This window comes from Parasteatoda tepidariorum, chromosome 6 (genome assembly GCF_982258835.1).
Source record: "Parasteatoda tepidariorum strain Cologne lab strain chromosome 6, Ptep-v5.0, whole genome shotgun sequence".
Classification (NCBI taxonomy): domain Eukaryota; kingdom Metazoa; phylum Arthropoda; class Arachnida; order Araneae; family Theridiidae; genus Parasteatoda; species Parasteatoda tepidariorum.
Window position 1 is genome coordinate 59,346,533 of NC_141760.1, and position 19,250 is coordinate 59,365,782.

Below are 19,250 nucleotides of genomic sequence, written 5' to 3' on the forward strand. Positions count from 1 at the left end.
TTATATTAAGTTTAAACATGGTTGGAAAAAATTAGTCGAAATAAATTTTGTCTGCTGAATCTAGTAAGCAGAATAATGTAAATCAAAACAGTATTTCCAAGAAGAAAAAAAGGTTTTAACACATAAGCACAATTTGTCGCACATATAATTTTGAGAGTCATGGGGGTTCAGGGGATAGTACTATTGAACAAGCCATAGGAGATTTTTGAGGATTTCTCCCCATGCAACGTAAATGCGGGTTAGTTACATAAAATTTCTTCCACGAAGGCTAATTTGTCGCAATGTTTGACATAAGGGTTCTCCTGTCTTCTCAAATGGGTACAAAATTACATGGCTTTTGTAGTTGAACATCTATAGTATTAAACTCAGAATTGGTTTAACTTTTCAATATAGGTTACGAAATAAAATAAAATATTATTTTGAATTTTATAAATATACATAGCATATTTACTCGAGTGAAAATAATTATTCAAATACTTAAGATAAGCATGAATCGTTCATAGAGGATGAACTTTATGTAATTGATGAGATTGATTAAAAATAAAATAGCAGACGAAAAAACTTAATTTAAAGAAATGAAACTTTTCACAAAATAGATTTGCAGTTAATATCCACATGTAAGAATTTTAATACAATATAAAATCAAAGTAAATTGTAAAGCAAATGTACCACAGATTTTTTATTTTTAGTTCTGAAGTTTTCTGCTTTTTGTTGTTCCACAGAAGTCGCTGTGTAAATAAATCCATTGCTTTTTGTCGAGGGGCCCTTTGAAGGAACACATTGTAAATAACCAATTAAACCGAACGTGTAAAAAAAAAACGTTATTCGCTTCATATTTTCAAGCATCTTCAGGATCGAATTAACTTTCTTTTTCTCAAAAATGTTGAATAATTCTGATTAAAAACCTCTTTTTATTTTGTTAAAGGCAAAAACACGAAGCAGCCTCTTGATTTTTTTTAAGTAGAGAAATATATTTAACATTATGAGAAAAAAAAGTGATGAAAGCTGTTACTTCCCTGTAAAAAATTTTTTAAATTTGCTAAAAAAATAAAACTTTTAAAAACTTATTTAAATACTTTTAATATTTTTGCAGCTTAATAAAATTTTTCTTTTGAAAATATATTAATAGAAAATATAATAATATATAAAAGAAAATAATATTTAGTAGAAAATACATATAGACATATTAAACATACGAGCCACAATCTGTAGTTATGCAATTTTTGTAAGGCGAGTCAAATTTCAAAATGGCTGCTCCCTAATCGTAGTTTTGGTCTAAAAATTCTGAAAAAATTAATTTAGTCGTGAACCATATTTGATCCATAATGTCTTTAGCTTAAAAAATTGATGCGTGGTTGTAAAAAAAACTAAATTATGCAAAATTATCTGGTTTGTTACTTGTATGGTTTGTTACCTGTTAATGTATTTTTCAATTCCTGCAATTAGTTCAAACTTTCCCTATAAATATTTACGTATCTTGTTCAAATTTTCAATCCTTAATAAAATACTTTTTATTCATCCACTCAAATTCAAATACAGTTTTTTAATTTTGTAGGGGATGACACTTGATTTTAATACAGTTTTTTAAAATATTAATTCATTAATTAAATTTAATTAAAAATTTAATAATTTAATTAATTAAAAATTTCTCTTATATAAGATATTCCACAGGATATAAATGTAGGAATAAGTACAGTCAGGGACGAAGCGTGTAAATTGATGGAAAAAAATTTCTTTTTTTAATTATTTTTTTATTTGTTGACCTAAGTAGGAATTGACTTTAAAAAAAATTATATTGCTTGTTTAGTTTAACTTAGTACTTGTGTAAGTAAGACTTAGTTTAACTTATGACTTATAAAATTTTTGAAAAAATCTTCTTTCACAGGAACTATTGGACCGATTTCGTTCAAATTTTTTCTTTCTGCCATATAAAATTATGTTCTTTATAGTGATATAAAAATTGGTATGCTTTGAAATTTAAATTATTTTTAGCTGCTATTAAATAATGTATTCAAAAATAATAAATAATAATTAAAAACTATTTTTACCTGAAAGTGATCTTTATAATGATGTTCAAAAATATTTCGATTGGCTTAAAAAGTTTCAGAGATATAGCGAAATGCGGAGAAAATAAAAATAACAATAAGGGGTCAAAACGTGCAACCGCTTTATAAAGACCATATTATCAAGGTAGGGGCTACTCTACATATTTTGAGGACCAGGAGCCTAATTGTGCTGGAAAAAAATGCATGTTCATACAGAAAAAAAAAACAGTTTTCTGTCTGATTTTGTACATTAAAATAACCTCTGTACTAATTAATTGGTACAATAAATGTTAGGCTTACAAACCTGAAAGATTCAGTGTTGGACTTCTCCATTGTGCTTATTTTTTTTACACATTGTACTTAAAATTGTTTAATTTTACTCATTGCGTTGAATTAGCACAAAAACCAAATCTTAAGTTTTGAAACTATTAATGTTTCTCAGCTAGCCTCAATATTTTTCAGTATAATAGAATAGCTTTTTTAAAATAAATTTACTTTATCAAAAAAAATATATATAAATAAAAAGTGTTTTTGAATATGATAATACCTTCGAAACTCAAATTCCTTGCGTTTTATTTCTTGCAACAATTTTAAACATTTTGGTCTCCTTTATCTCAGACGATAACAAAGAGTCAACTAGTTTTCAGACTTATACATGTCGAAGAAAAGCTTTGTTCCAAACATTGGACAACTTAGAGGGGATTAAAAAAAGTACGTTTTAATAATTCTGATCAATTCTCACGAACTCGCTGTCGCTGATCAAACATCTCATTTGCTGCCGTCAAACTTTGAATCGGATCATTATCCACCAAAGTTTCTTGAGTTCAGCTACACATCTTTTTCCACATTGGTAAGTATTTAATTAGATTTATGATTTAACAAAAATGCTATTGGATGTTATTAGTTCTCTAAATATGCTCATTGCTAAATATTCACTTTTAGATGTCATTATTTTATGAAAATAATGTATTAAATTATAATTGAATGTCAGCATACAATGCTTTTTGGAACGCTGCTCTTGTCATACTTTGTAACAATCAAAGAAATTTTAGAAATTATACAGTAAAACCTCTCTTGAAGGACCACTCTCTGTTCTACAGTGAGATGGTCGTAAATGGAGATTGGTCATTTTCAGGAGTTTCTTCCATTGACTTCAAAATGTTACCAAAGGTGCAAGAGTTTTCGCAAGCATTTTTAATTTTACTTAGTGTTATTTTCTTGGTATAGAAATGCCACTTGTGTTGACGCCGTGAAAGCCGTATCCAAAAATAAAATTTATCGTCAATAAAAATGATCCCTACTAATATAATTATGTGTACAAACAAATTCACCAATTATAAATGATAGAAATATCTTAAATAAATGAACAATTATTTTTTCTGTTTAAGTTTGCGTTTAATTTTGTATCACAAAAATAAGCTTACTTTAAAAAATAAGAGGTCCTTTTGTTTGAGATGCATAGTTCTTTTTTTATAAAATGATCTAATTTTTCTAATTTAATTTCTAACTCTAAAACTAAATCATTGATAATCTCGTCCTCAGTGCACTCTGACTGTAACATGAGGCTGTCATTCTCTTTCAGCAATCGTCAGAAAGAGCTTCGTGTAATAAGAGCCACTCACAAGCATTTGAATCTACTTATTTGTTTCGTTAATATTTTTTACTTTGTCACTTTTTCGGGTTTCCTTACAGGGTTTTCCTTTCTCGGGTTTTTTCAGCATTTGGTGCGGATCTTTGCCCGGTAGCTGGGAGAGGCTCAGATCGTCTCTCCTAATGATTTTCTTTAACACGAAGTCTGTAGAAAAAGTTTCGTGCCTTTCAAAAGTGGTCGTAAATTGAGGAGGTCGCTATACAGAGGTGGTCTTTCCTTGAGGCTTACATGGTTTGAAGCTATACATAAGCTATTATTGATAAAAGCAATTTCTTAAAGCGCTTGAAAAGTCCGTGAGACTTCATGCAATAATTTTTTAGTCATTTTATAAAATCTAACTATGTACAGTAATTTAATGATTGTATCACACGACCCAACGAACTCGTTAACAAGACGAAAGTCTTGCGTTTCAAATACATCAGCCAGCCAATCAGAAATGGAAGCGTTATTAAGGCAGAAATTATTGTAATTTTAATGAACATTTTTATATACGAGCTGCAAAGTTCTTCTTCTTCTCCGGCACTACAGTCTATTGTAGGCCAAGGCTGTCTCCAAAAGTTTATTTCATCTGAAAGAGAATAGTTTCTATTTAAAGATAATTTTGCAATTGTAAATTTGTTTGTAACAATCAATTTCTTAAGAGTTTTGTTTATATTTTATGAAATAAATTATATCTTAGTTGAGCAGTCTTTGAAAATAAATTAAAAAACATTATTTACTGCAATTTAGGTAGTAAACATACTTAATTTTGAATATTATAAAATAAGAAAGCATATTTAAACGTCGTAAAGAGTTTTAAAACTTAAAATCTACTAACAACTCTCACTTCAAAAATTATTTGTAGTTGTTTAAAAAAATATAGAATAAGCCATATTTTTTAAGTTTTGCTTGAACAAACCCAATAGGTATTCAAGAGTATCTTAGTACAGCAATCAGGCTTCCATAAAATATTGAAAAATTTGATGCTGAAAAAATTTAAATTAATAATTAATTTTGAGGTTTCGAAGTTTTAAATCTATTAAGAACAATCATTTCGATATGTTTGAACTCAACAATTTATTCAGCAATGAAAACAAAAAATTAATAAGGAAATGTTACAAGATAGTTTTATTTTGCAATCTCTAACATTTCCAAAAGAAATATCCGCATTATCTTTATTTTGTACCAAGATTCTGAAATTCTATAAAAGGCGCGAAGTTCCGCAAGATTCATCATAATACATATTTAGAGTAAATTTATATGCAATGCGGAAAGTAACAGTACAGCTACTTTTAATTCAGTGATCGGGTTGTCACGTACTAAGATGCTATCTTAATGATTCGAAGGAAAAATCTTGAATATACGTCTTAATTTGCGCAGGCAGTATTTTAAGCCACGAAATCAGATACAAAATTGTATTTTCTCTGAATAAAAGCACTATATATATATATAGTTTACGTCTACTAATGTTCAACTCCATAGACTTGAGTTTTGAACCTAATCCAGAAGACAAGGGATCTGCTGGATCAAGTATTGAGAGAAATTTTGCTTCAGTGGAGGACTCTTTTATGGATATATGGAGAAGAATACCGAGAGAACCTCCCATGGTTAGTCTGACGGCAAGGGGACTCTAAGCCCTGATCCGTTTACCACTGAGGATATTTCACGTCAGCACTGTGGTCGGTGCAAGGAATTCGTATCCACCAGCCATTTCTGGGATTCGAACCCGGTTCGCCTCACTGGAAGGCGAACGCTCTATCCCCTGAGCCATCGCGGCTCAAGTACCTTTTTTGACAAATGTTGATTATTGGCCATAAAAATATGGGTTATGGACCCAATACATAAAATATGATTCCAGTAACATCGTCGGAAGAGCGGTCGAAATTTTGGGATGCTTGATGTTGATTTTTCTTATAACGTATTTCACCATATCTCTGATACTATTTAAGCCAATTCAAAACTTTTAGAGTACATTGATGAAAAACGTTTACTCAAATGTCATTCCAAGCAAAAGGTAATCAGAATACTTTCTAATCGTTTATATAATAGCAAATATTGAAAGAAGTTGTAAGTAACAATAATTTTGTTTCTTAAAGCATTACTTATTATTATAAGTGATAATGCGAAAAATTATCACTTATTGTCAAACAGCAATTATTTATTATTATTAAAACTCCAAAGAAACAAACAGAAAAAAGTAAATTCAAAAAAGAGCATTACGTGTAAGTAATTTAGAAGGCGAATGTTTGTTTTTTTTGAAACTGTGGTTAACTATAGTGCAGTTCATTGCAAAAGTGTATGAACGAAGAACATTTTTTTTATTGAATCAAAAATATTAATATATTTCACTGTAAATATTGTATTAATATTATATGAAAAATTACAGAAAATGAAATTTTAAACCATGAATGGAACGTTTTTCATAGAATCGATTGGTCATTTATTCTATTTGGTAAGCCCAAACAGAACATCATTTCAAAAATTACGAGATGTTCCAAGATATGCAGATGATGTAAGTATATGTTTATTCCATTGTGAATTTTGAAAACTATTCAGAGTTAATGTACACACATACTATAAGTTATTCAAATCCAATCTTTCTAAAATAAATTATTCCCTAATTGTTTCAAAATCAAATAATAGAACACTTAAGAAAAGGATGAAATACGATACTTTGGAAAAGGAATTTAAATTCTAAATCTTAAGAATAGTTCATATTTTCTTAAAAAATATTACTATGACCTTAATTAATCTTTAAATGATTAAAGGGAATATTTAATATTATAAAATTCATTAAAATATGAAGTCAATTTTCTTACACGAAATAGAAAATAATATTAACTGTAAATATATTTCTATTAAGCCTCAAAGTTTCAGATACGAAAACTTACTTTTCTTTATCGTTCTAGTATGTACCTATTATTTTGGATGCATTTTTATTTCCAATGCCAATATTAATTTCTCACATATTTTGTTAAACAAATATTTCTGTAGTTTTTTTTAATATAATTTGCAAATGTTTAAATTATCTTACATTTTCATGCATACATAATATTATAAATTATTTACAACTTCTTAAGTATTCACCTTTCTCATTTCAGGCTATTCCAAACCTAACAGCCATGTTTCTTCTAGAAATATGCATATCCATGTATACAAAAAGATCGAAAGTAAGATTAAATGATGCCATCACTTGTTTGTCTCAAGGAATGTTTATGGATGTTGTTGGGTGAAGTATTTTATTGTATGTGAATCTTGAATACGAATGATTGCATGAGATTGCAAGATTGAATGAGATCGGTGAAATTACAAGATTTAATCTTTTTCACCTTACTTATAACTCAATTTATTGACATATTATCTTCACCAAAGTGAATTCATTGCTGATCGAAATTCAGAGCATTTTTCGTCTAACTCGAATTTTTATCTTCACTGGGGCTCTGTGCCTAGTAATAATACAAGTTGTAATACTTTTTTCAACCCCTACTAGCGGAATTTGTCGCAAAACGAAACGAATGTCACTCTTTTCCTGACTTTTACAGGCAGAATTCGTTTTGGCATTTTGTTATCAATCAGTTTTTTTAATTTTCCAATTAGATGAAGTGTTCGAAACTTGACTGAAGCTGTGTGTCTGTAGCCAAAACAAGAAGCAATTGTTTTCTAATTGGTAAAACCAAAATATATCACGATTTTCACGAAACAAAATTTGATCATTTTTAGATATTAACAGATGCAAAACTGAAAAAAAATATTATAATAACAATAAATTTTAATAAATTAAAATTTTAAAGAATAAAAATTCAAATTAAAAATAATTTAAATTCCCCCCTCCCCTGTTTTTTGGAGAAGATGTTTTCAACGTTTTTTGTTTTAGATCTTTAAAAAAAAAATTATTTTGTCTTTTTTGGCCAACTTAAAAATTTTGCAGTTTTCAATTTTTTTTTTTTATATTATCCTTTGATGTAGAATGAAATTACGTGAATGATAAGTTGGTAAGGATATAGTGATTGTAAATCGGATGGGGCAAGAACGATTTTTTTCTCCAAAATTTCTCCCCAATCAAAACTTCCTCACTAGTATTCTTTAAAAATGACTGTTAAACGATTAACGACCGTCAAAAGTTAAAAGATAAACTTCTCAAAAACGAAACTCTAGAATTGTAAAGTTTTCTTTTTATGGTATGATTTTCCCCTGTGTTTCTTGTGCTTATTAATATTGTTTTCCACTCTTTTACTCCCTCATGAACAGTTGTGAGCATGCTGTCACCATAAAAAGTCGTTTTGAAGGATATGCAGGGTGTTTATAAAGTTCCGGACCCATTTTGATGTTTAATAACTCATAAAATAATAAAGATAGATTAAAATTAATAACATAAATGGTTAGATAGACTCAAAAAGTTTCATGACCCTTGTTAATGAACTTCCACGTGTGCCCCCTTCGTCGCACGGAGAATATCAAGTCGATAGTCAATTTCACGCCAGGTAGCGACAAGCATGCTGGCATCCACAGAGGCTGTAATTCTGGCTTTTAGTTCATCAATGTTCGACACTACAATAAAATACATAAACAAATAATAAATCTAAGCTAAGCAAAAGACGTAGACAAGAAAGAATTATATTTCAACAACATCGATGAGTGAAACGGCAATGTATTTAATTAACTTTACTTTAACTAACATTCTAACTTACGTAGAGATACTTAGTTCAACTTTAACACGCCCTTTTGCTTACAAATGATCAGCTGACATCATAGGTCTCATGTGTGGGTATATGTGATCTTCTTCTTCTTGAAGTGCAAGTAGGCAATTCTTTTATGATTTTTATTAATTTTATGCTGATGACAACCAAAAAGTATGGAAATGTGGGGAAACTTGATCCTACCATGTGATTTTCCAACCAATAAAAATGTACCTCCAACTGCGATACCATCATTAGATTTTTATGAATATGAAGATAAAAACTTTTAAAAAATTCTGAAAATGTAGAATGCATTATTTTTAAAGAAATTTTAATAGATTTTAGAAAATACTTATTTTAAAAATGATTCATTTGCAGATTTTTCGCTCCAGGAGGACAACTGGTTACTTATTTGTACGTCTATCAGAACTGGAGACTTGTAGACCTGCCCTGGAATTCTTTATGGACATGGTGGTTTTGTTTTTTGGCATTTGATTTTTTTTACTACTGGGGACATCGTGCAGTTCACGGTAAAAAAAATTATTTATTTTTATTCAAATACAGGATGAATGCTACCTTCTGTTACAAATATGAAATTTTTCTTACTTCATAACTTGGAGTAGAAATAAGGAAAATTTAAAAAGTATCCCACACTCAAAATACACAGTAAAATAATCATAATCGATCAAATTACGGTAAAAAGTACCATACTTTTACCTTAAAATCCGTTTTCGCCGGAACATGTTATTGAGTAAAAACTCTGATGTACCGCAATTTTTACAGTATTAATTACAGTGAAATCACTGTATCGCTCTAATTAAATAAAAATTAGGGATATAATATTTTACTGTAAAAGGGAATTTTACGGTAAAATGGATTTTACTGATGATGCATCCATTGTGCCGCTACCTATTCCGTAATTTCATCCGAAATTTTTTACAGTGTACATTCTGAAAAGTCCTTGAAAGCAATGTTCGCGAACAGAATTTCAATACAACTTTTTGCAATATTTTCAGAGCAAATTCATGCGCGAATAAGGGTTCATTTAAAAAGAAATTCAATTAACATTCTATTCACAAATACTAAAAATTCAAATGATTAGTTAAGATTTGCCTTGATTTCAGATTAAAATGCGTGTATGTAGTTTTCTTAATAACATTAAGAATGTACAAGGCATTAGTCCCGTGATTTTTAAACTCCCGTGTTCAGTGAATATAATTTAACATATTTTTTTTTACTTACGTTCTTTTAACACATTCAGTTCAATAATCCGCCGCAATGTAAGTAGTATTTCACACTTCATTACAGTTATCGTTTTAATCGACTTCATTAGCATCATATTTATTACATTCGTCCGAAAATATAGAAGAAAATTAATCACCCCATTAATCACAACAAATTACCGATTTAGTTTAAGAATAAAAAATAAATTTATTAATTCTTGAATAACGAAATTGTAGGATTTTCGCAGTCCTTAAAAATAAGGAAAATTATTACGCAACGATAACCAGAATTTTAAGATTTTATTAAATACAAATCTGGACAGATACATACAAAAACGTACAGTTTTTGGGAAAAGAAAGCCAAACTCATAAAAAAAGTCACACTAGACTAGGCGAGATATGATATGATGTAATCTCAGACATCAATCAGTATTCAAGACAGTATTTTATTAACAGGCATTGCTGATTTTGAAAAGGTTTTAAGAAGTTTATTAGAAATTTCTTTTCTACGAGTACGAATATCAGCATAATTTGTTCTTTCTATATATGTGTTACCGTTAATGACCGAAATCAAGAGAATGTCGACTTTCATCGGCGTATTTCAACATTCACATAGACGCTTTGGTGAATGGTCGAAATATTTGTTATATCCGATTTTATATTAATTTATTCGTTGATATTATTATATTTATGCGATATTTTAATTTCTGTTTAAGATAGATTAGGAGAAACATCAGTGTTACAGTTACATATATATATATATATATATATATATATATATATATATATATATATATATATATATATATATATATCAAATCAAATAATCAAAATGAAGATAAAACAAAGAAAAATTATAGATATATGAAAAAAGGGGGGAAATAATAAGTAAAAAAATAACAAACAACAATTTTTAAAAAAAAGAAAAAAAAAGAATGAAATTTTATTTAAAAAAACCGGAAAAAAAAACATATAATCTTTTCATCAACCCACACGATTATATCCGCAAAATGAAACTTATTGTTTTTCTTAACTTTCTTCGTGTTTTCTTGTGTTTATTTATTTATTATATATATATATATATATATATATATATATATATATATATATATATATATATATATATATATATATATATATATATATATATATATATATATATATATATATATATATATATATATATATTGCAAAAGCAGGTTTCTACAACTTTTTATAATAATTATTAATCATTAATCAGTTATATATTACAAGTTTATTTCAGAAATAAATATTTTATGGGCAACTCACCATGTTCACCATAGTTCCGAAGACTATAACATCTCGACAAATGTAAGGCAATCTATATTGCAGTACTTATATCTTTGGGTAAGTAGACAATGAATAATATTTAGCTTTACTTAAGTATTTTGAATTCTTTGATGAAAGTGGATTGTTTATTAGAATCATTAATTATTCAATGGTTCCACCTGGAGTTTTCAGAAAGGAGAACACTGGCCTGATAAATCAATGCATTTTTTAAAAAAAAAATTTATAAAATTTTGAAAACTGTCATTTAAATAATCTAATGTGCTAAAAAAATCTACCTTTATCAATGAAAAAATAAAAATAAGCATGAACCAGAGCACCATTATCCATCGAAGCTGCCAGGTTTCACGTTGTTGACGAAAGAATATTTCAATAGTGTAAAAACTATTGGAGTACTTAACATTATTGGCGAAATTTTTTCCATCTAAAGTACTACTCGTACTTAAAAATAAAAGAAATAATTACCAACGTTCTCAGCATAATTATTGAACTAAGATTCGAGTATTCAGGCATATATTTTTTTACCATAAAGAAATTTCTACATTAAAATCGTAAGAGCTGGTAACTTGGCCTAGCTGCTGATGCTAGTTTTGATATAATAATTTAGCAATATTTAAGAAATGTAAATAATTTTATCTTTAGATAATAACTTTATTAATAAGATTATATTAAAAGTAATATTATTCTTCAGCTCCCGTAATTAAACACGGAACATTTTGTATTCAATATATTTAATTATTATATTTTGATGTAAGAACATTTTATTAATATTTTAATTGAAACGAAATAGACGATCACTTAGATTTGAAAAATAATCATCTGTACGTGGAAAGAAAAATTTAACTTAAAAAATACAGTTTGTGTGACTCAATACGAAGAAATAAATGAGAAAAAATTTTACCAGTCGATGAGATTTACGCCAATTCGAACAGGGAATGGTTTTCATCACCCTTCATTACGTTTTTAATTTGTTTAAAAAATTTCAACATCAATGTTAAAATACTCTCTTGACCGGTGATGGACATCTACTAGAGCACGAGCTTATAAAACAAAGTAATAAATATCTGGAGAAAAAAATAATTTCCACGACAATGGATAATTAGTCAATATTTAAAGCAAAACCTTGAAAAAAATAACGAAAAAGCACTTAAATTTGCAATAAATTTCGAACAAGTTGGAATTACTAAAGAAACAAAACTCAAGTAAGTTCACAAATAATGATAACTCCTTTAACACTCCAACAATTAGTTCCGTAGTTGCATTTTAGTGGGCTGCAAATCGACCAAACATGTTTTTTTACCTGCAAAATTAGCGGTTAATAATTTTCGAATTAATTGAGTGCGAAGCTGTTTTATTTCGTAATTTTTGTAATTTTTCTACAACTCATCATAATTTCAAATTTTAAATTTTATTTTTTTATTTATTTATTATTTTTTTTCCTTGCAGGAAAGAAAGTGAGAAAAAATTAACGAAAAAATTTACTTAAAATAGCAATAATTTTCAAACAAATTTGATTTTTTAGAAAAAATGCTTGTCTTTAATTTATAAACAAATCTATCATTTTCCGCACGTCGAATTTCAACTCTTTTGTACTCTTGTGGTCTATAGAGCGGCCCGTATGATATTTTCTAACTCAAGCTTAACAGTTAATAATTCTCAAACTAATAATTAATTTTTTTAAAAATTCTATTGAACTTCTTGTACATGTTTCTACAATCTGCGTTTTCTATACATTTTCTTGTATATTTTCTGCAATTTCAAGTTTCTAAGTCCCAGTTTTTGCGGTGCAAAACAAAATGTAACGTTAACTTGAATAACTAAAACGATAGCTGCGGTGTCGGCCTCTGTGATTCTTTTTCTTAGAATTTCTTAAATTGCATGTTTTAATTCAAGGTATTAGCTGATTCTAAGCATTCCTTCAATCACATAATAAGTCATTTATGTAATATTTCAACAAACAAGTTTTATAATGATTTCCATTCATTAATGGCAAACAAATAAAACGTAAAAGATAATTCGCAATATTTTTCTTTTCAATTCATTTTCACAATGTTCCATTCAGATATACAAGGAAATTAAAGATTCAACCGTCAATAACAACAGTTGTTATGATGCCAATGAAAAATATTAATAGAAAGAATGACATTATTTTTTGGTTTTATCAAAGTGATTTTCATTAAAATCTTTTCCATGGATATAATAAATTTGATGATATTATTTCAAACTTTTGTTTACTCATCATTTCTGATTTCCTTGAATAGATTGAAGTGCGCAAAAAGTCAACAGAATTAACAAATAACTTTCCATTGTGCGTGCATGGTAAATTACGTTTATCTCTAAAATAGTTTCCTACTTTTTTCAAATATCATAAACATTCATACAATTGATTGTATTGATGCTGATGATGGTTCACTCAACATCAATAATTTAGGCGTCATTCACCAATTGATTACGTCAAATCATCAGGAATTTGGTCACACAAAATCAACAATTTAGGCATTGCTCACCGAAATATGTTATAATATTATTGTTCCCCTCGGAATTAATGTTCGACAAATTTGTCGCTTTTAAATATGTTTGGAATTTACAAAATAGTTACGAAAAATAGTTTTCTTTTTGCATCAAATTCCATGCATTTAAAAAATTTATTGTACTAATTTTATTGTTCTACGCGTGGTATAGAATTCAAATCCGTGGTATTCAAATCGAATAACAGAGAGTGACAGTACAATATTTTTTAAATTTAAACAATGAAATTTCAAATTTACAAGTTGTGCTGTGCTTTGGATTCATGTACTGATATTTGTAATTGATTTATAATTTTATTTTTAGATAATTAATTTTATTTTTAGATAATTAATTTTACAGTTTTAAGATAATTAATTTTGAATGAAATATTTTGTCAGCTCTTATTTTCTCTGTTTTTATCATTTATTTATTAATTTGGTCTCAGCATTTTAATCTCTATATTATCTATTTACTAATGTTATTTTAGCTTTTTTACACTTAATTTTAATAAATATCAATCTTCAATCTTTAGGGGCTGATGAACCTAATTAGTTCTATAGTGTTATATATTGCAATTAATAACTTTTGATATGTACCATAACATGAATTATGTAATTGTAAAGTTTGATTTTTTTTCAAGCTTGTCTACCATAATAAGTTTTTTGAACCACATAATGAATACCCAAGTGGTCCGAATGGACCCTTAGATTTTCATTGCTGGTGTGAACCTTAGTAATTTGTTAGAATGCAAGATGAGAGGAGGCACTAAAATAACTGATAATATCTATAATTTAAATAATGTTCTTGTCACTGGCATGTTTTTTTTTGCCCATAAGTACTTTAACACTTTACTATTAAGCTTGAAAAGCACTAACTTAAACTAATGATTTTTAATGCGTACATAATAGGGTTTGGAAAAGTTTGGAGTTCAGACATACGTCCTTAAAGTTAATTTTTACTCAGCTTCTGAAAAAATATCTTTAAGGCTAAGGGCATGGCTTTAATGAAAATAAGGTTATACGAACGAAATACTGATAGATTTTAAGTTAGTCAATTATTCAAAACAATTATTATTATTATTTATATCAATTTATTATTGCATTTTAGGTTATGTTTTTGCCGATAGCATTATTTGTTCCATTACCTATGTACTATGTTCATTCTCAATTCAGCCGCCTTTATCAATTCTGGATACATACAGAAGTAAGCTATTTGTTTTTTCTTATATAGAGTAGAATTGGGAGAGAAAGCACTATTATTTTTAACTTATTATTTATTATTTTATTTTGATTTATTATTTTATTTTATAAGATACGTTGAACAGACGACCCAATTTTGAGTATCCGTCTACCATTGAGAATATTTTACGTCAGCACTGTGGTCGGTGCGGGCCGGGTGTAGCATTCGTATCAACCACCCATCGCTGGGATTCGAACCTTGTTCACTTCATTGGGAGGCGAGTGTTCTATCCCCTGAATCACTACGACTCAACTGATTTATGTTTTATTTTATTTTATAAACGTCGTCAAACAGTCGGGCCAATTTTTCAGGTTTACACTACTAATGTTCAACTTTGTATCCTTGTAATTTTGAACCCAATCCAGATTTATTATGTTTGCCCATTAAATTTGCCTATAGAATTATTATGTTTGTCCATCAATGGAAAACTAACAAAAATTTTGACTTGCGGTGTATATATGTTGGTCATTGCTGATCTATTAACACCCTCAAACCTCCTTGTTTTCCTCCTCGTATTCTATATTTCCGTACCGTTCTTGATTACAAAACAGAAACTATAGCATGCTTATTTTTCTAGCTTTTATTGTGTCTTATATATGTTGCCAAGTATTCTTTTCAACTATCAATTAATTTGTATCATAATTTGTATCATTGATATCTTAGTTTTAAACATGCCTGGAATAGCAATTTTTTTAATTTTGCTTCAAAGCTTATGAGTAGTTATATGAATTTCATCAGAGAATTGTCTTTTTATCACGTCATGCTTGACATCAATACAATGCAGAAGTAGGAGAATTCTGGCAAATACCAAGTACCCCTCTTTCTCTCGTGTATATGTTGTTTTAAGGTATTTATTCACTAATATATATATATTTTGTACTTAACTTCAGCTCATAAAATCTCTTGGACCCTTGGAATATGTCCTGAACACACCGAGCCATCATCGAGTGCATCATGGTGAAGAAATTTCTATCTTCTTTTATATGTATCACTTTTAAATGATTGCTTTAGTTGTTTATTTAAAAGATTCGCGGTATTCAGTGAAGATTAATAAGATGTGTATTTCCATTTAGAAGCGTAAGAAACCGATTGTTCAAAACTTACTTTTTATTTACGGTTGATTTTGTGTTTTTTAATTCAGACTTAGCAAAAGTGATTTTCCTCTGATGTATTATCTCTTTATGACAAATTAAAACCATGAAAAATTATTTTTATACTTCTCTATATATGCACTGTTGTTAAAAGTTAAGAAAACTTTCAGATTTGGCTAATCAAAGCGAGAACTATCCTACTAATTTTAATAAATTTTTCTAGAAAAAATTTATGGAGGAAATTATGGTAAAATGGAATTATTATGGAAAAAATTATGGATTCTATAAAATGAGGAGATAAAAAAATACGTATAAGATAACATAAAATGCATCTACTGATAATGTTGTTTAATACACAATCCCAGAAAAAATCGATTAATCTATACATTGAACCATAATCCAGTAAACATTTCTTATAACTTTAAAAAATAATTAAACTGTTTCATGTTTCCCTTCTACTTGAAGAGAATAGTATTATGTTTATTTATTTAAACAAGCATAATAGAATGATTAACTATCAGTACTTTATTAAAGCTAAAACAAATCTAAACAACGATATTATGGTTCAATACGTTCCTAAATTTTTTAAATATTTAGAGATATTTTTCGGTATATTTACTTTTCAAGCAAGTTGTCGTTTCTTAAACAGATAAAAAAAATTTTTAATTTTTCTCTAGGTAGAAACAGAAACTGCATTGATAAAAATTATGGAGGAACTCTTATTATTTGGGATAGGCTTTTTGGCACTTTTGAAGCAGAAAAAGAAGAAATATTGTATGGTTTGACACATCCAATTAATTCTTTTGGCCTATTTCAAATTCAGGTATGATTTTATGATGCAAGCTAATATTAGATAGTCAATATAAGACAAGCTAATAAACAAAAATTCGTTTTGCAATAAATTATTTAAGAGATGTTTGCTTGAAGGAATTTTTTTTCAAATATATTTAGATATTTATTTGTTTGTTATATTACCTAAGTGAATTTGTTTACGAATTTAAAATATTTCTTCTCTAAAACTATTCTTAAACTATTTCAAAATCTATTTAAATTTTTAATGAAACCCTGTTATGCCACCGTTAATAACTAGATTAACTCTATACTCTATACACTTAAACATTTTTTTAAAAAATGCTAGTATTAACTTTTTTATAAAGTTATGTGAAATGCTTGTTTTTAATAGCCAACATTCCAATTTACAAAAGCCATCTTAAATTGTTTATACTTGCCAAATTATATATTGGCAAATTATTTTTGACTGGTCGTGAATTAATACTCTAAACTGTGATTACAAGTCTAGTGGATATTAGAGAGTTAGATTGGAAAGTCATTAGATTGAAATTTTACTTTTTGATTTCATCAACCCTTATTTCATTAAAGTTGATAACAGCAATATTACTGTTGATATTGAAACATTTTATGAAAACTCTGTAACTACAATATTATACTGATTTTTTTTCCTCATTTCATGACGAAAACTGAGTTTTAAAGCTTTGATGGTCATAACGTCCCTGAAAAAACCCTATGAAGAAGCTGATTTTTAAGTGTCTCTAAAAATTATTGTTATGAAATTTTAAAATGTTATGTTTCTAAACTTGGTCAGATGATTAAATTTATCTTCAATGAATATTCAAAATACTATGAATCGTTGTTTGTAGAATCCTTTACAAATATGGAGCAAATTTGTCATGAAGTTTGAGTCAAATTTGTCATATTTCATTAAAACAGGCATAAAGTTAAAACGTTTTCAAAATATAGAGAATCATTACACATATCAGTCATAATGAAGTGTGCATCAAATCTCATGAAACTTTGAATTAATTTTAAAATTCCATTACAGTTTTTTTCCAGAATGTATAATAATACTTTCAATACCTTTTTCTCTATAAATCACTCCAATAATGCTGAAGTCGATAATTTTAATCTCCTCACTTAAATATTAATTTGTGGTCACGTATGCAAGTAGGCATTTTTTCGTTTAATTTTTAGTACAGGCTGTAACTGCATATGAAGGTGTTATTTGAATAATGAGATAAATACTCTTTACTTTATTTGGAGACGCAGAGTTGAAAAGCGTAACATTGTTTTTCCAATCTTGTCTGCTTCTTGGTCCCTTTACACTTAAGCAAATATAAGCTGAAAGTGTACAGATTTTAAAATAAAATAGAAATCACTAGGAAATGGACTTAGCATCACCTTCATGTGATGCTAACTTCCTTTTTTAATAATTAGATTTAGTACACTATTGAAATAATCTTCATATATTAAGGACTCTACTGTTTTATTTAAACAGCTATTGGGCATCCATTATTTAACGATTGCTATGAACTGTGTATCATTTGTTGCAGTTCGACCATTGTGTTTACATGTGGAAAGCTTTCTGGAGTTATAAAGGAATAAGGAATAAACTATCCGTACTGTTTAAAGGTCCCGTAAAGATTAATAAGATGTGTATTTCCATTTAGAAGCGTAAGAAACCGATTGTTCAAAACTTACTTTTTATTTACGGTTGATTTTGTGTTTTTTAATTCAGACTTAGCAAAAGTGATTTTCCTCTGATGTATTATCTCTTTATGACAAATTAAAACCATGAAAAATTATTTTTATACTTCTCTATATATGCACTGTTGTTAAAAGTTAAGAAAACTTTCAGATTTGGCTAATCAAAGCGAGAACTATCCTACTAATTTTAATAAATTTTTCTAGAAAAAATTTATGGAGGAAATTATGGTAAAATGGAATTATTATGGAAAAAATTATGGATTCTATAAAATGAGGAGATAAAAAAATACGTATAAGATAACATAAAATGCATCTACTGATAATGTTGTTTAATACACAATCCCAGAAAAAATCGATTAATCTATACATTGAACCATAATCCAGTAAACATTTCTTATAACTTTAAAAAATAATTAAACTGTTTCATGTTTCCCTTCTACTTGAAGAGAATAGTATTATGTTTATTTATTTAAACAAGCATAATAGAATGATTAACTATCAGTACTTTATTAAAGCTAAAACAAATCTAAACAACGATATTATGGTTCAATACGTTCCTAAATTTTTTAAATATTTAGAGATATTTTTCGGTATATTTACTTTTCAAGCAAGTTGTCGTTTCTTAAACAGATAAAAAAAATTTTTAATTTTTCTCTAGGTAGAAACAGAAACTGCATTGATAAAAATTATGGAGGAACTCTTATTATTTGGGATAGGCTTTTTGGCACTTTTGAAGCAGAAAAAGAAGAAATATTGTATGGTTTGACACATCCAATTAATTCTTTTGGCCTATTTCAAATTCAGGTATGATTTTATGATGCAAGCTAATATTAGATAGTCAATATAAGACAAGCTAATAAACAAAAATTCGTTTTGCAATAAATTATTTAAGAGATGTTTGCTTGAAGGAATTTTTTTTCAAATATATTTAGATATTTATTTGTTTGTTATATTACCTAAGTGAATTTGTTTACGAATTTAAAATATTTCTTCTCTAAAACTATTCTTAAACTATTTCAAAATCTATT

The 19,250-nt window shown here is 27.8% G+C and overlaps 1 protein-coding gene across 1 annotated transcript in view; it reads left to right on the forward strand.

Annotated features, from left to right (window-relative positions):
- Window positions 1-2,782: 2,782 nt before the first annotated feature.
- LOC107447730 (alkylglycerol monooxygenase) overlaps window positions 2,783-19,250 on the forward strand; it is a 28,826-nt gene continuing 12,358 nt past the window's right edge. Inside the window, exons 1-8 of the mRNA XM_087165913.1 lie at window positions 2,783-2,895; window positions 6,062-6,187; window positions 6,777-6,904; window positions 8,730-8,881; window positions 10,839-10,942; window positions 14,498-14,593; window positions 15,520-15,586; window positions 16,398-16,543. Coding sequence (XP_087022039.1) covers window positions 6,080-6,187; window positions 6,777-6,904; window positions 8,730-8,881; window positions 10,839-10,942; window positions 14,498-14,593; window positions 15,520-15,586; window positions 16,398-16,543 — 801 coding nt within the window. The 5' untranslated portion in view covers window positions 2,783-2,895; window positions 6,062-6,079. The remainder of the gene's footprint in view (window positions 2,896-6,061; window positions 6,188-6,776; window positions 6,905-8,729; window positions 8,882-10,838; window positions 10,943-14,497; window positions 14,594-15,519; window positions 15,587-16,397; window positions 16,544-19,250) is intronic.